Source organism: Penaeus vannamei, chromosome 6 (genome assembly GCF_042767895.1).
Source record: "Penaeus vannamei isolate JL-2024 chromosome 6, ASM4276789v1, whole genome shotgun sequence".
Lineage (NCBI taxonomy): Eukaryota > Metazoa > Arthropoda > Malacostraca > Decapoda > Penaeidae > Penaeus > Penaeus vannamei.
This window is the reverse complement of record NC_091554.1, coordinates 32,686,455-32,706,454: the sequence shown is the minus strand read 5'-3', so window position 1 is coordinate 32,706,454 and position 20,000 is coordinate 32,686,455. Positions and strand designations below refer to the sequence as shown.

Genomic DNA, 20,000 nt, shown 5'->3' with positions numbered 1-20,000 from the left:
CCTCTCAGCCCACTTTTGCTCTCTCTCTTAGCCCACTATTGCACCCCATCTCAGCCGCTTCCACTCCCCCTCTCAATCCACTTCCACTCCCTCTCTCTGCCCACGATTGCTCCCCCTATCAGCCCGATTTTGCTCCCCCTCTCAGCCTACTTTTGCTCCTCCTTTCAGCCCACTTTTGCCCCTCTCTCTGCCCACTTTTGCTCCCCCTATCAGCCCGTTTTTATTCGCTCTCTCAGCCTACTTTCGCTCCTCCCTCCAGCCCACTTTTGCTTCCTCTCTCAGCCGCTTCCACTCCCCCTGGCGGTGCCTGACACAGGTGGGACCACAGCATCGATAGAGAGCCGGGGAGGGGGAGGGTGGAGGGGGGAGCGTGCACATGGGCAACAAAAACAAGATCATATACAGGGGCGGGAGTCATGTTGCAGCCCCCCCCCCCCTCGCCCCTCCTGTGCTGCGGCCGTCGGAGGCTCTTGCTAACGGCTGCCTCGCTCCTTCCCTCTGTTTATGTCTGTTTGCGTTTGTTTTGGTCTCGGTGGTTATCTGTATGTTCACATTTTTCTCTGTATTTGTAGGTCTGTCATTTTGTCAGTCTATCCATCTGTCTTTTTTTCTCTCTCTCCGGTTTCGTCTGTTCGCTTTGTTCGCACCCCCCCCCCTCTCTCTCTCTCTCTCTCTCTCTCTCTCTCTCTCTCTCTCTCTCTCTCTCTCTCTCTCTCTCTCTCTCTCTCTCTCTCTCTCTCTCTCTCTCTCTCTCTCTCTCTCTCTCTCTCTCTCCTTTCTGGTTGCATTTTCTCCCCGCTCTCCTTTCTAGTTCCCCCCTTTTTCTCCCCTCCCTCTTGTCTCGTTGCTCGCCTCTCATCCCTCTTTCGCCCCTCTCTCCTTATCCTCATCCTCCCCTTTGGATTCTCCCCTCTCTATTACCGTCCGTGGGAGCCTCTTTCCTCTTGTTTTTTATTTTTTTTATTTGCACTGTCCTCACGAATGCAATCTGCACAGCGTTACCCTCTCCTACTCTTTCCTCCCCCCCCCCCACTCCTCTTCTCTCTTCCCTTGCCCATTCGTCAACTCCTCTCTTCCTTTCCCCTCTTTTCCCTTCTTTATCCCTCAGCTCGTCTCTCTTCACTTGCCGTCTCACCCCTTCCCCATTCCTGCCTTTTTCCTCCTCTTCTTACTTCCCCTCTGCAGCTTTCTCTTTCTCCTCTATTTTTTCCCTTTCCCTTCCCCTTCTCTCTCCTCCCCTTCCCCCAGTCTCCCCTTCCCTTCTCCCCTACCTCCCTCCATCCCTCCCTCCCTCCTCCCCTTCCCTCCTTCCCTCCTTCCCTCCTTCCCTCCCATCCCCCAACCCCTTCCCTCCTTCCCTCCTTCCCTCCTTCCCTCCCCCTCCCTCCCCATCCCTCCCCATATACCCTCCCTCCCCCTTATACCCTCGTGCATGGCCATTGCATTCGGCGGGATTGCTTGCCGTGCGTCGGGCGTGTAGTGTCAGCCGAGACAAGCACGGGAGGAGCGGCCGTCATGTCACGTCACTCGCTTCCATGAAACTCTCGCGTGTGTGATGACGTGGACGGATAGATAGCACTCACTTTATTCCACTTAACTCGTAGTATTGTCTCTTTTAGTTGAGTTTAGGTGCGAGTTTTTTTTTTGGGGGGGGGGGTTTGTGTAAGTGGAGAGAGAGAGGGATGGAGGGTGGGGGGAAGGGGGGATGAAAATTGGGATGCAGAGAATGTAATAAGTTTTGTCAGAGTATGTAATGTTTGTTACATGATATTTACCTATCATTTTTACTTGTTATTTACCACGCACTTTACCTACCACAAAGTACATCATGTATGTGCATTGTAAGTCCTCTTCCATACTAAGCCTGTTGCGCTGTTCCTTAACGACGATGTTGCAGTTTCGTCAGCCAAGTTAAGCATTGTGGCATCAGTGATAATGTCAGTCAGTGCTGACGAGAGCAACAGGAGGAGAGGACGGGGGGGGGGGGGGGGGGAGCGGGGAAGCATGTGCTTGATGGTCTTCCAATCCGCTGCAGGAAACGTCGACCTGCCTCTCCTGCTTCACATAACGAGAGAGTTGATTCGCGTCGACGTCTTGTTGGGAGTAAGGAAGGGCGCCCGTATGGAAAGGTCATGGTGTCCCGTTACTTCTATCTCGAAACTGTGATTTTTTTACTGCCTTTTTGCATTTAGAGTCTGTCCATCCTTGAGTTCCCCGATTGCAACATGTCAGTGCCGTAAAAAGCAGGAGGATGGCATTCGGGAGAGCAAGCAACAAAAAGGGCTGTCTGTGCCACTGAGGAGCAGGGCGAATGTCCGAGCTGTTACAGCGGCCTTTACTGCCCTCCCAGGGGCCCGCCACGTGGTGCCGCCTGCAGTAACTTCCTCGTAATAGTAGATATCCCGTTATATGAGGCTGCCAGGCTCGTCAGGGCTGCCCGCTCGGCCGGCACCGACCCTCGCCCGAGCGAACCACCCCGGCGGCTCGGCGGGGGGAGGGTAAGCTTGGCACTGGTGGGTAAGGTTAAGGCTTTGGCACGGTTTGCTTTGGCTGGTGGCTTGCGTTGTCCTCTGGAATGGCAACGGCGTTTATGTAACCTTTGCGAATGGCAATGCCTTGCCGGCACAACTCGTCGCTTTTGTCCGCGCCGCAGGGATGATAGAGAGCTTCCTCAAGATGCGCGGCGAGCGAGTGTTTTTTCTTCGTTGCCATCGCCACCCTGTAGTTGAGCCCCAACAAAGGACGGCCGTGCGTCGCCAGTTGTTTATTATTACACTAAACTACGGCTGCATCCTCTGTGCGTGCGCTCAGGGCAGCAGGCAAGGTTGTATCTTTGTCCTGGGTTTGTACCATCTTCCGTGGCCGCCGGTCTCCCTGGAGGGCATCTCTGTAGAGCGCGGGGTATTGTCTTTCAGCGAGGCGGCCGGGGCGGGGCATCCCCACTCCCGGCCAGAGCCACGGGGGGCGGGCGGAGCTGAGGCCGTGCAAGAGGAGGCGGCGGCGGCGGCATGAAAAAGTGGCCTTGTAGCAAGAAAAAGCCGAGTTGTAGCGCCGCGTCAAGAGCCCTCCGCGTGCCCTCCTGCTCTTCTGCCGCTTGCCCGCTGGTTCCCACGCTCGTCCGCACCGCCTGCTTATCCAGCGACTCTGTTATGTCACTCCTTTCACTCTGCTTTGTTTACGAGTTTGTTTCATTTACCAGCTTGTTTTGATTTGGTCTTCGTTGCTTGCACTGCTTATAGCCAAATATATATGTATATATATATATATATATATATATATATATATATATATATATATATATATATATATATATATATATATATATGCGTGTGTGTGTGTGTGTGTGTGTGTGTGTATGTATGTATATATGTATGTATATGTAGGTATATATGTATGTATATGTAGGTATATATGTATGTATATGTAAGTATATATGTAGGTATATGTGTAATATATATATATATATATATATATATATATATATATACTTATAAATGTATATATATATATATATATATATATATATATATATATATATATATATATACATACATACATACATACATACATATATGTATTTATGTATGTATATATATATATATATATATATATATATATATATATATATATATATATATTATATGTATATATTTTTATATATTTATACATATATGTATGTATATATTCATATATATTTATATATATTATGTATATATTTATATATATTTATATATATGTATGTATGTATTTATATATATTTATATATATGTATGTATGTATTTATATATATTTATATATATGTATGTATGTATTTATATATTTATATATGCATGTATGTATATATTTCTTGACACACTCAGACTGTACAATATTATATATATATATACATATGCATTTCCCCAGTTTTTCACATTTGTTGTCGCCTTCCTTCAGCCTTCGTCTCGCTCCCAGCGCGGCTCTTGCGTTGCATGCCATGTCCTCGGCCTCTCTTAGCAACTCCCTCCGCGCCCGGCACGCACCTGTCTTCTCCCGTGCCCCGCTTACACGCACGCTCCCTCTCTCCTTCCCTCCCCTCCTTTTTACTCCCTTCTTCCCTCTCTCCTTTTCTCCCACCTTCCCTCTATGCTTCTCCCTCCCTCCCTCTCAACCTCTCTCTCTCTCTCCCTCTTTCGGCCTGCTGGCCTTGTCTTTTTATGTTCTTTCTTTCTCTCTCTACCTCTCGGAGTCAGTCTTTGGTGTCGTCTGTATCTGTCTGTTGTTCATAATTAGTTTCTAGTTATATCCTTTTTATATTTGCATCGTGTTTTCTTCTCTCACCCACATTTCTTTGTTTTTGTTATATTTTTTCGTTGTTTTTCTCGAATTATATTGCCTCTTTTAACTTATCTCGCTCTTGTCTTTCTCTTTATTTATTTTCTTCATCGGCTCTCTTCGTTCCCCTCTTCTGTTTCTCCCTCTTTCCCCTCATCCTTCCTTCCTTCCTTCCTTCCTCCCTCCGGACCTCTTCTGTTTACATTCTCTCACACCTTAAATGTCAAAGTTGATGAGGCGCATGACAGGTGTCTTTCGACGAGTTCTAAGCGAGTTGCGAGGTGCAGGCTTCCCTCTCGATTTGTTGGCGCCTCTGTCCCCACACAGGTTGCAAGCTCGTGAGGTTTGGGTTTGGTGATATACAATGGGTCGTTTTTTGTTGCGTGCGGTTGGATGCATGAAGTACGCGTTCGTTTCATCCGCCGCCTATGGAGCGAGCCCTCGGCATTCCCTCGCGGCATTAGCATTCATGCAGATTGCCACGTCGCGAATGCCATGCCCAGCCGTGACAGCCTCTCGCGCTGCTGCCCTCCTCCAGTCACTCCGCCTAATACCTCCTGCACATGTCCCCCGAAGGAAGAAGCGTTGACAGAGCCTCGTGCAGTGTGGCTCCGCTGGCACTCGTCCAGGTCTTGGGGACGGGGAGATGGGCGGGGCGGCTGCACTGCGTACGGCTGTCACGAAATGTCTATTCCCCCGGGGGCGCGAGGCTCATGTCTGGCTGTATACATAAATCTGTAGGGAATGATGCCGAAGAAAGAGTACGTGGACAGACTAATAGGAAGAATTTATTTTTTCTTTGGTTTGATTGTTTTGTTGACACACCTATGTGCAGTAGGTGATCTACTCGTATTCATAGCATTCTCCGAAAAAATATGTAAAAATACATTTTTTCACACTAGCATGTGAAATACCCATGCCATTTTTGTTACTGGAAGACATATTTGTTTACCAACAACTTATCACATTAAAAGATGGTGTGATGTGTTTGGGTGTTTGTGTTGCTGCAGGGGACAGACACGCAGCGACTGATGTGGCGACGCTTACGTCATGCCGGCCACGCAAGGGCGAGGGTCGTTACCAGCCCCAGTGACGTGGTAACATAGAGGTGACAGCCACGACTTGGCTTTCGTAACGAGGACAGCGCCGCCCGTGCCTTTGTCCTCCTCACAGCCCAGGTGCGCGAGGCGGTTCGCTCAGCCCTCGCCGGGGAGGCCGGGAGGAGGGCGGGCGTTAGGGAGCGACTGTGTAATTATGCCCTTCGCTTGTCTTGCAGTTTACCGGTTGATCGCCGTCTCTATCTGCGAGGCGGTGGCGGCGCGCGGCTGCTGTGTGGTAGCTGGAAATGTGCGAAGAATGCTGGAAACTTAATTGCACGAGAGAGAGAGAGAGAGAGAGAGAGAGAGAGAGAGAGAGAGAGAGAGAGAGAGAGAGAGAGAGAGAGAGAGAGAGAGAGAGAGGAGAGAGAGAGAGGAGAGAGAGAGAGGAGAGAGAGAGAGAGAGAGAGAGAGAGACCGAAATCCCCCATAACCTGTCGGCAACGAAACATTTCAAGGTGGACAAGTACCTGGCTGGCGACCGCGACCAGGGGACCCAGCCGCGGATAGGATAGGTGACGTGAAAGGATCGGGACAGTGAGGTGATGCTAACGTCGTGATAAGTAGTAACGGTACTATAGAATGAGGTAGAATAGGAGTGCATTACGTGTATGTATCGTCGTCATCATCATCATTAATCATAAGTCGTCAATCATCATCATTATTATTCATCACCATCACCGATATTACGCCTCTTTTCCACCCTTGCGATTGTCACTGATGGGTTCAGAAGAGACGCACACAATAGACTTGCGCGGTGGTCGCGAAGGAGACCCGGCGCGACAGGGGGCGATGCAGCAGGGGAGTCGTAGCATCTTGGGTGGCTGAGCAGGTGGCAGGTATGAGTGGTAGGGAGGCTTGGGCTGCCCTCCACGCCTTGACCTCTGACCCTTGATCCTGCCATCCCTGGAGGAGGCAAAGGAAAGAGATAGGAGGAAGGATTGAGAGTCACTGAATAATATTGGACCTTTGGGCATCAGTATATAATGTGCATACAGATTGATATGTCATCATTAGCATGGGTTACATGGCTTATTGTCTTTGGTGCAAAAGTGTATATGTTGTTGTTATTATTATTATCATTATAATTATTATTATATTACCATCATCATTATTCTTATTGTTGTTGTTATATTAGTAGTAGTAGTAGTAGTAGTAGTAGTAGTAGTATCACTATTTAGCATACATACATAAAATTCATGATGCAGGGAAGATGAAAGGATGGGGAATTGTAGAAGAGCTCACATGAGTTCTCACTATTATGTTGTGTGTATCGACCTCTGGCAGAAATTCTTTCTCGGGCACAACCAGTTCCCATAGTTTAATAAGGAATGCATGAGAGAGTTCAGGTTCAATCTTCTGCTGCTGCTTCTTGATATCGTTAAAACATTGTAATTTAATGATGAAAGAACCTGATTACCTGTAAATATATATCATATTTTATATATTTTTCTCCCTCTTTCCAGGCGCCGACTTGGCGACTATGGGGCGAAGAAAAAACAGAAGACGCCATCTATACAGTGTACCTGAAGAAGGTTCGCTACCATCATCCATCCAGGAGCATAACGCAAGTATGTTGAACGCCACCTGGGCTTCGGGTTTATCTCCAACGTATGAAGTATTTTTCTATCAGATTATATATTTCACATATACACGTATGTTGGCTTCTCATTTTTATACAAAGTGCTTCATTTTTTTTACATCAGGTCAGCTCTAGAATTCAACTAATATTCGTTACCTTTAATAATACATTGTTTGTATATATCTAACGAGAAGCTCACCCTCTTTCGCCACCAAGGAATCTGACGATGACGAGATATCCCACCTGGAATGGGAGACCGTCCGGGTTCGGTTCCTCAAGGCGGGAACCTTGGAGAAGCTCATCGAATCCCTGGCATCTGATTCCGGCGAGTTGGAGTCGACCTTCGTGAACGTCTTTCTCGCGACGTACCGCACCTTCGCCTCCACCAAACAAGTCCTAAACTTAATTCTCGACCGCTACCTCGCCCTTAACTCAAGTAGTAATAAGATAAAAATACCATCACATCTCCGGGAAGATCATAAAAAGTGAGATTGGGTTTTGATCCATGTTTTTCTTCTTTTTCCACTTTGTATTGTGGATTCAAATATATGATAATTATTAACTCATATTGCTAGACTTATTGTATAATTCCGTCGGCGTGGAATGCGTTATCACAGTAGACATCATTTAATTATCCTCGTTCTTCTCAGGGCTTTGAGATTAACCCTGCAAGTATGGCTGGATGCCTACCCAGAGGACTTCCGGGACCCCCCCAAGTTCACGTGTCTGCAGCAGCTGCGGGAGTTCACGAGGGCGAACCTCCCGGACTCCGACCTCAACATCAAGGTCGGATACAAGCTCGAGAAGATGAGAAAAGAGGAAGAGACTAAAGGTGAGTCCTCATCCTTAAAAAAAAGATAGATGCAGATTTTGAGACATTGATTAATGCATCCAGATTAGCATGAGGAAGTTCATTGTAATGGGTAAGATTACTCCCCAGTGATAATCGTTTCTGCATTTTGATTTATTTTTGCTTACTGATATATATATTTTTTCGTAGGTTCTCCCATGTTAGAGAGGATATTGTCATGTGAAGAGATGAGAGTCCATTGTTCCTCGCCTATGAAAAATGGACACCACCAGCCTTATGAATTCCTTGATATCTCTGAAGAAACTTTTGCCCAGCAGCTAACAAGAATGGACACTGTAAGTTGTGAAAAGAAGTGCTTTATTGATATTTGTTGATTTTTCATTTTACCCAGTGCTAGTGATATCTTTTGCGTTTCAGATCTACTTTCTATTTTTTAATGTTAAAGTGATTCATAAATTATATATCTTCCACAGGTTCTCTTCAAGGGCGTTGTGGCCCATCAGTGCCTCGGTTCAGTTTGGTCAAGAAGGGACCGTGGGCGAGGAGACTCTGCAGCAACAGTGACAGCTACAGTAGACCAGTTCAATGCAGTCAGCTTCCGTGTGCAGTCTACCATCCTTGTGGACACTGAACTCAAGCCTTCTCAGCGTGCCAGACTCATAGTCAAGTGGATTGATATTGCTCAAGTATGAAAATGAAATGATTATTTCCAGTTTTCTTTACTGTCACTGAAAATTCTAGATGACACACACCCGCTTTGTACCATACACTATACATATTGCTGAATTATGTTTAATATTAAGTTCCTGAAAACTGACTGAAACAGCGTGAAGTGAGACCTCGGTTATTTATGTCCATCGTAAAAGTAACAGTCTTTCCACATGATTTTGTCTGTTCTCTGTTATGGAGCATGCAATAGGAGTCATTGGTTGTTTTGATGTAAACAAGTTGACTTTAGCTGTGATGATGTTAATCATTGTAGATCAACTGTAATTAACTTGTGATGAAAAGGTGTGTGTTTTTTTGTTTTGTTTTTTCTAGAGAGAGAAAAAAAAAACACGCTCTTGAGAGAAAGTATTTAGAATGTGTAAAGGTGTGTTAATTTTCAAATAAGAGTGTGCTCTTATTTGAAAATTGCCAAGTTAGTTAATTCTGTAAACTAAATATAGCTTTTAGTTTAATTGTTTAAAAGTATGTTAAACAAAACTGAGCACTAATCAATTTCAGTCAAAGTTTGGTATAATAATCAGGAAGTTATTTAACAGAATTTTAATTTATTACAGACTGGCAGCCCTTCATAATATATCTCTTCTTTTCAGGAGTTGAGGATGCTGAAGAATTTCTCATCCCTGAAGGCCATCATTTCAGGATTGCAGTCAAATCCTATATACAGATTGAAGAAGACATGGGGAGCTGTCATAAAGGATAAGGTACAATATCTCTTTCTGTAGATTCAAATACTGTAGATTCTGATGATTGGCTTATGGAACTTTTTACTTGCAGATGTCATTGTATATAAAAAAAAAGTGGAATAGAAGGCTTAGAATATTGTTTTTTGGTATAGAATTTCTTTAAGTATCACTACCAATAATGTTAATACAGAAAGTGAATGGAATTTTAGATTGGAGTTTTTATTTGATTTCAGTTTTAAAAATCTGAGTTACTCAAGTCCCTTAGGCTTAAATTTCTTTTGTGTCCCCTTAGGCTGAGCTATTTGAGGAATTGGCAAGAATCTTCAGCGAGGAAAATAATCAGCTAAACCAGCGAGAGTTACTCATGAAGGAGGGAACTGCCAAGCATGCAGAGACTGCTCATGCTAATGACAGACATCTTCCAAAGGCACTAGAGAAAATGGCAATTAACCCATTGGTGAGTAATTAGATAATAATTATGCTTATTTTCCTCTCTCTGTTCTCTTTATATTCTTGCCTGCATGTTATTTTGGTTTAAGAAATTATATAAATGATATTCAGAAACATCAAGTGTACTCTGTATCTTTGTTTTGTTTTTATTTTAAACAGTTCACAACAATATGAATATTTTTAATGCAATGTAATTACTAATAAAAATTCACAGAAATATAGGACACATGAAATTTAATCAATCAAGATATTTTATCAAAAGACACTGGGTGCCTAGTAGTAAATAATAATTGATTTCAGGCTGTGAGTTATGGAACCATTCCATATCTTGGCACATTCCTGACGGATCTCACAATGATTGACACAGCAATTCCAGATACTGTGTCTAATGGCCTTATTAACTTTGACAAGAAGCGTAAAGAATTTGAGGTTCTTGCTCAGGTTAGTATTTCACAGGCTGGCACATTTATTAGGATAATAGAAGAAGAAGAAAAATCTGTGAAATTTGTGAAATAGATTGAAACAATATCAACTCTTGTATGATAACAAGCACATATTTTGTATATGTTTATTGTTCTTTATTTTTGATTATTTATTAATTCACTTTTGGGATGCGCAGATCCGTCTGTTACAAGGTGCAGCTAATGCATACCAAATGGTAAGGGACGAGATGTTTGAGAGATGGTGGGACTCAGTATTGGTTTTAGATGACAAGGAGGCTTGGAGGCTGTCTTGTCAGATTGAACCCCAAGGATCTTCAGCTCCATCATCAACCAGAGAGAGTAGAATGCGGAAAAGAGCACAGTAAGTATTAGATGTACTTTTGTATTTTTGGTTGAGATTTAAATTCATTTATTCTTAATATAGGGTTTTATGGTCCACCATATATGTTTGCTTGCCAGGAAGCTTGCAAGGGGCTTATGGGGCTAATGCCCTATAAACAATTAGTTTTTCTTTAGGCCATAAATTTAAGTGTTGCTGTGATATACTGCCATTGAAAACAGAAAAAGTGGATTGGGCCTTGTTAATTAAAGTGTCTTTAAAGTAGCTGCTGCTTGTAGAACAGATGATATATGGTAAATGAGCGTGTGTGTATGGTGGAATCCTTGATGCATTCCTTTCTGAAAGAATGTTGGCCCATTTTATGGGCTAGTTCTTCATTTTTCTTGAAAATATTAATGTTTTGTCTGCAGGAGTGGTAGCATTTTTCAGTAATTTTCTTATTTTTCTTCTTTTGCCTTTCTTAAATTAACCCTTGATATTTTTCATTTGCAGATTTAGTCACAGGAAGAATGATAGCATAGCAAGTACTTCTAGTGGATCATCTAGTAGTCAGTTCTTCTTTGATAATGATTCAATCAACAGCCCAACAAGTCACAATGACACATGTTCTCTTGAGAGAAAGGTATTTAGAATGTACAACCTTGTTAGTAATATTTTGACTAGAAATTGTTGATTCATCAGTAAATGTATGAATTATTCAAAATAATATTGTGCACAATTCTTTTAAAAAGTTCACATACTTTGTGCATTTTTTCACAATTTAACATTGCTGTTTACCTTCAGATGTCGACTTCTTCAAGCAGCTCATCCCTACCTTCCTTAGATGTTTCTGTTCACTCTGGTGGCACTTCCACATCTGGTCGAACACCAGATCGTACCTCAAGCAACTCACAGCAGCAGCAGTCAACACAATCTCCTTATATTACTCCAGACTTTTACATTATTAGAGTTTCAATTGAGAGTAGTGCCCATGAAATTGAAGGTAAATATGTTTCATTACTGACAGTCATATCACTTGAAAAAATATGAGTTAACTTGTTTGCATAGTTTTTCATGTGAAATATTGTTATCTGTAAAATACTTAAATATGATTCTTTTCAAACCAGGTGTTAATCTCTACAAAAGCATAATGCTGAGCAACTCAGAACGTACAGTGTCAGTAATTCGAAAAGCCATGGAGAAGCATGGATTTGAAGGCAATCCAGAGGACTATACTCTAGCACAATTCCTACCTGATGGTGGTAAGTTGATGAGTAGTGAATGTGAAACCAGGGAGTGATATACTTCCTGATTGTTTGTCAAAAAAAAAAAAAAAAAAAAAAGCTTAAAAATTAATATGTAATTTTTTCTTTTGGTGTGATATGCTAGTTGGCAATTGAGTTAGAAAATTAAGGTTGAAAATTAGCACAAGGAAAAGTTTGATAAAGTGTTCATAATATGTATGATTTCTGTTTTTTCTTCCACAGAAATGCTACTTCCTGCCTCTGCTAATGTTTACTATGCCATCAACACTCAGTATGACTTGAACTTTGTTCTTAGACGGCGAAGGCACGGTGATGAAAATACAATAATCAGAAAGAATCCTGTTAAAGATCACAAAATGAGGAAAAAGCTCCTGATGGCTTAGTTTAAGGATCTCTTAACTAGTGATGCATCATTTAACAAGTGGTGTTGATCACTCTGCCTGTGGACAGCTACAGCATTGGCACTTAACTTGTGGCTTTTCACTTAGTTTATATCCAATACTTCCATTTTTGGCAACTTTACTTATCAGTCATTCATGACAATTGAGCCATGAGACATGAATATGCGCCACTGATTCTCTGGCCTACTCATTATACAATGTATAAAATGCAGGAGACATTTTACACTAAAATGTTAAAACATATGAGGTGTGTGTCTAATACACAAATGTGTGCATGTTTGTGAGTGTGTGTTTGTATGTGTGAATTTAATGAGAAATTCAAACTCTGTCTTACAATGACTGATTTTTATTCAATTTATCTTAACTACTGAATCCATTCCCTGTGAAATTTTTATTCCTAATATTCCTGGGTTGTAAAAGTGGAAATTTGTAAGAATTTTCCCAGGGCTGTGAATTTTTTCTTGCTTCTTTGGCTGTTATGTGGTTTTATGCATGATAATTGGGGGGGGGGGGGATATCCAAATTGATAATGATGAAATCATGTTTGATTGTCTTGTATAGAATAAATATTGAATTTTTTTTTGTAACACGTTGATAATCAGACAGATGCCATCATATTTTAAAAATACTCAAGTATTGTGCATCTACATGTTCATTTGATTTTTTTTATGCTTTGAAGTTTTCACATTTAAGCTTTAATTTTTTATATTTTTGGAATCTGGTGAAAACTTGAGTTATGAGTTACGAATGTACATGTTGACCACAATTTGATTTATTTATTACTCTTTCTTAGCACCCTTCTGCAGCACCCTTTTAGAGTAGTCTCGTGGGGCAATGATATTTGTCTTGAATTAGAGACCGAAGCTAATTCATGACAACACCACGTGATAGGGAAAAAACATTTCCTATTATCTTAAAAGATAATAGAAAATGGAGTACTGTGCACATGACTTGCTATATAGACCTAAGCTTGTCCTAAATTACTTTTTTTTTTTTTTTCAAAAAAATAAATTTCTCAAGTTTTCATACTAAAAAAATGCTTTCCATTATCAGAATGAAATCTTGGCCTGAAATTCTTGTAGATTTTACCAAGTAAAAATATGCAACTAGTAGATTATCACCGCAGTATTGGTGTATTTATCCAGTGAAAAGAATTGAGGCCAACTTTAACTTCCTAATAGCCTTGGTCTCTTTGTCACTCAAAGAGTTGTTTTACAGAGTTCAAATTTTATCTTATGATATTGTAAATACTGTGTAGGCTATGTTGTATACTTGTAAAAACACTATATTGTTACCTTTGTAAATAAATTTATTATTTCTTCATGTTATTTATGTTCCCTGTATTATGCTCAGTAAAGAAATAAAATAAACTTGAAATCCAAATGTATAACCAGTAGTTCAGTTAAGATGTTATGAAGCATAATAAATATTCCCTCTCTTGTATTCAAAATATATTGGTAAAACTATTATGAATATAATGAACACCTTAGTCATGGGTACATCACAATTCACTCTAGTGAGCAAGTTGGTGGGCCAGCTGTACATAGCAAATGCCCTGTTGTGTAATTATCATGTCACACAAAATTCTGGCCCTGCCATGATAAAGTTAAACTGAACTGCAGCACAAGTACTAATCAAGGACAGTTATAATTGGCTAAACTTGGGTAAGTCAAAATAATTTTTAAAATTCAACCAATATGAAGAAAAAATATATTCAATACTTTTAATGCTTTCATTTCTTAAAAGAATCTATCTTCAGATATTTGTTGAGTAGCACTTATAGATAAGCCCATACAACTAAGAGATGATTTCTCCCAAATGCAAAATTCAGATATTAGGTTATTCATAAATACACTGAAAACAGTTTTTCATGAACAACTGGGTTTAAATATAACATTTGTAGAGATAGAAAAATGGTCTAGACACATTAAAGATAAAAGAAAGGCTGAAAGAAACAGCAAATGAAGTTCTAATCAATAATAATATGCATTTGCATAATACTGAAAATGAAAAGCAATGGCACAGGACTGGAAAATATTGTGTAAATAAAACAATAATGATATTTTCTCTTTTACATAATATCCACACATGGTAGCAAAAAGTAATAATATATCTTTCCTCATATAAACAAGTCACAGCAATCATTCTCACAAAAGAGACACTATGCCAAAAGTATTTGAATGTTCACTGCTGAACAATATTTTGCACCTCTGTACCAGAAAAAACACTATCTTATGAAAATTGGGAATTTCTAACTTGCAATAATTTCTATAGTACATTCAATCTGGGTATATAGAGTCATGCCTCTTTCCACAGAGTAATCAGAATGACTTGCATGGCTGTATCACATATGGCAAGAATAATATTTGACACTTAAATGGAATAATGGTGTTTGCTTCTTCTTATGGTCTGATTCTCATCAATATAAAACTAAGCTTTTCACATCAATCACATCTACAATGTTATACGAGAGGTGGCATAGCTCAGTGGTAGAGCGCTGGCTTTGCAATCACATGGTCCTGGGTGGTCTGTCGACTCACCTGTGAATGAGCGCTGATGTCAGCATACTGGGGTAAAAGTCGGGGCAGAAAGGAACTGGCCACGCGACTGCATCATTCTGCTGCTTAGTAAGCATGTTTCTCAATGAGTATGTTCCCTACGTCCACATTGATATGGGACCAACTTTGACCTTTGAATGACTACAGTTGGATTTGCTATTTTTGTGAAAGCGAGTTGTAGTGGTATAAAGTCAACCACTACTGGTAAGAGCTTAATCAATGATTGGCTGGTCACTAATCATGATGAGAGTGAATGAAGCCTATACTATTACAAATCAACTCAGTTAAAAACTACTTTGGTGCTATCATTGGTTACATATGTTAATCATACTAATCTTTTGTCTTAAATGTACTTGATTCCTGATCTGATGGCTCTCATTTTAAACCTATGGCCTCTTCTTAGCTCTCATATATTTTAGAGGCTCATTCATAATTATATAGATGAATATTTGTACTTCAAAATTACTTCAGAATTAAAAGCCTCAATTCAAAGCTGCCAGGGATGGCATGTATGAACATGCCATGCCCACTATGAGTTTCGTTCATTAACTGTCTCTTCACATAGATGGCTCCCCAAATACTTAGTAACCAATGAGCCAATTACTAGTACTAAGTAAGTCACCTGGTTACCCTTTTCCTTGATTTTCAGAAATATTTTCTTTTATCTTATATTGGTGGTAGTAATGTCAATATTATAATGATTATAATGTCTCTAATAATAATACCAGCAACAATTCTGATGATAAGTGGAATCAAGTAAGGTCACAAGGTTGACTAATTGACTAATGAACTAATTATGGAGCCATCTATGTACACAGACATTTTACAAAACAATACCACAGTAAATACTACATTTTCCCAGTGGCAGTAGGTTAAAGTATTGTTAACATGAAATGCTATCAAGTTAGACATCAACTGATGGTCTGTGGTGCAAAACACTTTTGTCTATGGCAGTAACAAAACATGGTATGGCTTGCTATATAACCAGACTGAACAATATTAAAAAAATACATATCAAATATAAAACAAATTAAGTTACTTTTTTGGCACAGATTACAACCCTGTTAGCTTACATGTAAGGAACCTTTTGAATATGCATACATGCAATGTTTTGATGTTACTCATATAACCAGCAAGAAAAGAATGGAATATTTAAAGTTATATAATATATATTGAACCAACTACACACTTTAATGTGACAGGAATCTAGCTGCTTTACTGAAAATGTGTTTAAAAAATACAAGTATTAATTTTCAAATCACAATAACCCTAAAATGCTGCTTATCAAAACAGATAAAATCACTCACTATTTCTCTCTTCTTTGGTGACATTCTTGATCCACATTAAAGGCAATTATTCAGAGAATTTTCCAATTTGCTAATCTTGTTAACCACATATAGATGGCCCCAAACATACTATACTGCAAATGAGCCAGTTACAAGAAGTACCTGTCTCACCTGTTAAACCCTTTCATTGATATTTTATAGAATTTAATACTGCTGTTAGTAATGTCAATAACAATATAATAATGATAAGATTTATAACAAAAATAACATTTTCCCACTATTTCAAGGAAAGGTGAGTCCCAAGATCTACTAATTGGCTCCTTTGTGGCTAAGCATTGCCAGAGCCATCGATGTGCATAAACATTTAACAAAACAATACTAAAGTGAACACAACATTTTCCCCAGCAGCATTGGGTTAAGGTAACCAAATTCAGATCCCCAAGGATTACTTTGTCATGTCCACGCTGCCATTTTTGTATGAAAAAAATGCTTATACAAATATGTAAAGCATTAAATTCAATCTAATTTTAACAAACAAGAACTATTATGTATACCACCAGTCTGAAAAACTTCATACATAATGTAGAAAACCTTGTAAACGAATATCAGAGCCTGAAATCATGAAGACAAACTTTCCCAGAGTATAACAGAAAAGCTTTATAAATAGCAGCATTTAATAATACACCTAAAATGTCAAGACTTTTGGATATTCCAGCACATATTTCAAAGAATGATATATCATTAATGACTAATTTGATTGTGACACTTATTTTTCCAAAATAATCAAATGCAAAATACAAATTTTCAACTCCCTAGTAACTGTCTTGGTCATTGAAATGAAATGATTTTTATTACCTTAAAGAGTGGTTATAGGCACATCTTGAATAATCAAACATGAACCTTGCATACTCAAAAGTACAGTTGATCCTTGAGTGCTTACAATAAAAAAGGACAAATACTTCTATATACTCTTATGGAATATGTATATTTGCAAAACGCACAAAAAAAGAATTCAAAGAGAGCAAAATGGCCTGAGCATATATATATCTAAATATGGTAAGTACTATATTTTGTTCTTAACAGATGAAATATCATCAGAGAAGAAATAATAAGCTTATAGTGTATGCATAATAAAATATGTGCAACAAAAATATTTAGAGGCATGAGTTATTTAGATTTAAACCTAAACAGTATCAGAAACTGAAAATCTGTAATTATTGAAAAACTCAATAACAAAAAATTATATAAATACTGCACATGTAAAATATGATATCTATATATATTTTGCTTTTCTATATGTTTGTTAATCATGTCCTCATGCCTCTTTACCTCATCAAAGATAATTGTGACTTACCTGTGAATTAATGACACACATACTGCTAATATAAATTTGAATGAGAAAGATTAACAACATAAAATCATGTAAAAATTGCAACAAAAGACAATTGCAGTGCTAGCATAACACTGAAAAGTAACAACAAGAACAACTGATTCAATAACTTTGAAGGGTATTATACTGCATAAATTTATTTACATTAGAAAGGTGGTAAAAAGATGTATGCATAGTGTGTTTCATTCAGGATAAATGTCTTTATGGAAGACATTATAAAGGCAGAATATCACTTAAATTATGCAGCACCTTAATCCATTTCATCTACAAGAATGACATAATGACAATCATTTGTCAGATCATCAAGTGTTTCCACAATAATATTATCTGATGGCGGCTCAATGGATTCTTGTTCCCCAACTTCATATATGACCTGTTCTCCCTGCGGCATTTGTGGCACTAGCAATAATTCATCTTTAGGCTTATTAGGAACATCATTTACTTCAACGGTCAGATTTCTTGTTTCCATCATAGCATGTGTCTCTTTCCCGGGTTGCACATTTAGGTTCAGAGTGTTTTGAGATTGTGAATAGTTGTGCCTATCTTTGCCTCCTTCTGCATCATATTTTTTGGCAGTTCCATGGCTTACTTTCTGCTTATTATAGACTGAGGAAGAACCAATGTCAGAGTCTACAATTTTGTTTCCTTGACCTTTTTTTCTTAGAGTTTCATTTGGTGAATGCTTTGATGAATGGTGTGCTGAACTTGAATCAGTCTCCTTCCTGAAAAAGTGTAGCTTGTGAAGATGATGAAGAGGAACGTGAGAAGGAGGAAGGTGAGGAGGAGGAGGAGGAGGAGGAGGAGGAAGATGAGGAGGAGGAAGGTGAGAAGGAGAAGGAAGGTGAGAAGGAGGAGGAAGGTGAGGAGGAGGAGGAAGGTGAAGAGGAGGAGGAAAGTGAGGAGGAGAAGGAAGGTGAAGAGGAGAAGGAAGGTGAAGAGGAGGAGGAAGGTGAGGAGGAGGAGGGTGAGGAAGGTGAGGCAGAGGAGGGTGAGGAAGGTGAGGAGGAGGAGGGTGAGGAAGGTGAAGAGGAGGAGGGTGAGGAAGGTGAGGAGGAGGAGGCTGAGGAAGGTGAGGAGGAGGAGGGTGAGGAAGGTGAGGAGGAGGAGGGTGAGGAAGGTGAGGAGGAGGAGGGTGAGGAAAAGGAGGAGGAGGAGGGTGAGGAAGAGGAGGAAGAGGAGGAGGAGGAGGGTGAGGAAGAGGAGGAGGAGGAGGAGGGTGAGGAAGAGGAGGAGGAGGAGGAGGGTGAGGAAGAGGAGGAGGAGGAGGAGGGTGAGGAAGAGGAGGAGGGTGAGGAAGAGGAGGAGGGTGAGAAAGAGGAGGAGGAAGAGGGTGAGGAAGAAGAGGAGGAGGGTGAGGAAGAAGAGGAGGAGGGTGAGGAAGAGGAGGAGGAGGAGGGTGAGGAAGAGGAGGAGGTAGAAATGGAGAAGGAAGAGGAAAGGGGAAGGGGGAGGAAGAGGAAGAGGAAGAGGAAGGAGGAGGAGGAGGAGGAGGAGGAGGAGGAGGAAGAGGGTGAGGAAGAGGAGGAGGAGGAGGAGGAGGAGGAGGAGGAGGAGGAGTTGGTGGTGGAGGAGGAGGAGGAGGAGGAGGAGGAGGAGGAGGAGGAGGAGGAGGAGGAGGAGAAGAAGAAGAAGAAGAAGAAGAAGAAGAAGAAGAAGAAGAAGGAAGAGGAGGAGAAAGAAGAAGAAGAAGAAGAGAAACACAAGGAAACTGACAATATAAAAATTCCATGTGTAAGAATCTAGATGGGGTATTGATGAATAAGCTTTCATTTTTTTTGGATAATCAATTAGCAACATCAACCTTAATAGATTTAAAGAAATATTCTTTAGTAACATAGGAGTTACCATCATAATGAAAATCTCCACTCAATAGAGCATAATTGGACAGAAATCTACCATGATATCTAAAACATTCTGAATACCTTTCATCTAAACATTTCCTGTGAAAAAATTATATAATGCCAATACTTACCTAACATTTTTTTCTTCACTGGCAGAATCTTCCTTTGTACTTCCTTGACTAGCCCTGGACTTGCATGTTTCCTTATGATGCTCCAGTTCAGCTTGGGTTGGAAAGCGCTCTTTGCACGCTGAGCACTTTAGAAGTAATGACCCGTGAACCTAAACATGTGGAAATAACATTGCAATTGTGAAAATAATTATATCTTTTATGCAGTGACTTTGGCAGCAAATTATAAATGAAAGAAAAAAGAAAGAAAGAAAAAAAAATCTTCAATGTGGAATATTTCCCAATACAGTTATGGAAAAATAATAATTGCAGATATCTGTATGCCTTACCTTACGCATATGATATGTGTAACTTGCATGAAACTTCCAGGATTTATTACAACCTGAACATTTATACGAGGTTACTTTTTGATGGTGTGCCTTTTTGTGTAATTTGAGGTTTGACATACAACTGAAGATCTTGCTACAGATAACACAGGTGTATCCTTTATGTGCTCTCATGTGCTCTGCTAGAAGGGATGTGTGGAGGAAAGTACGACCACACTGAGGGCACTGGTGAGTCCCATGGGCAAGGCCATGGGCTTGTGCTTGGTGCCGTTCCAATGCTTCCTTTCTGCTGAAACCCCTCCCACAGTGCTCACAAAGCGTATTCTATTTGAAAAACAAGATTCCCAAATCAAAATGGGGCAAGACACAAAATAATATAT

At 40.2% G+C, this 20,000-nt stretch overlaps 2 protein-coding genes across 12 annotated transcripts in view; one reads left to right on the top strand and one right to left on the bottom strand.

The window, feature by feature from the left end:
• The window catches only part of Rgl (Ral guanine nucleotide dissociation stimulator-like), a 131,864-nt gene extending 118,452 nt beyond the window's left edge, over window positions 1-13,412 (top strand). For all 10 annotated transcript variants that reach the window (XM_070122904.1, XM_070122897.1, XM_070122896.1 and 7 more), the window contains 13 exons: window positions 6,875-6,979; window positions 7,207-7,475; window positions 7,641-7,822; window positions 7,991-8,136; window positions 8,275-8,487; window positions 9,121-9,231; window positions 9,506-9,670; window positions 9,964-10,104; window positions 10,283-10,467; window positions 10,939-11,068; window positions 11,230-11,428; window positions 11,553-11,687; window positions 11,913-13,412. In XM_070122904.1, coding sequence (XP_069979005.1) covers window positions 6,875-6,979; window positions 7,207-7,475; window positions 7,641-7,822; window positions 7,991-8,136; window positions 8,275-8,487; window positions 9,121-9,231; window positions 9,506-9,670; window positions 9,964-10,104; window positions 10,283-10,467; window positions 10,939-11,068; window positions 11,230-11,428; window positions 11,553-11,687; window positions 11,913-12,073 — 2,142 coding nt within the window. In that variant the 3' untranslated portion in view covers window positions 12,074-13,412. The remainder of the gene's footprint in view (window positions 1-6,874; window positions 6,980-7,206; window positions 7,476-7,640; window positions 7,823-7,990; window positions 8,137-8,274; window positions 8,488-9,120; window positions 9,232-9,505; window positions 9,671-9,963; window positions 10,105-10,282; window positions 10,468-10,938; window positions 11,069-11,229; window positions 11,429-11,552; window positions 11,688-11,912) is intronic.
• Window positions 13,413-14,148: 736 nt separating this feature from the next.
• LOC113823698 (zinc finger protein 892) overlaps window positions 14,149-20,000 on the bottom strand; it is a gene marked incomplete in the record, with an annotated part of 11,839 nt that continues 5,987 nt past the window's right edge. For both annotated transcript variants that reach the window (XM_070122906.1, XM_070122905.1), the window contains 3 exon segments: window positions 14,149-18,047; window positions 19,298-19,446; window positions 19,624-19,944. In XM_070122906.1, the coding sequence (XP_069979007.1) occupies window positions 17,576-18,047; window positions 19,298-19,446; window positions 19,624-19,944 (942 nt within the window).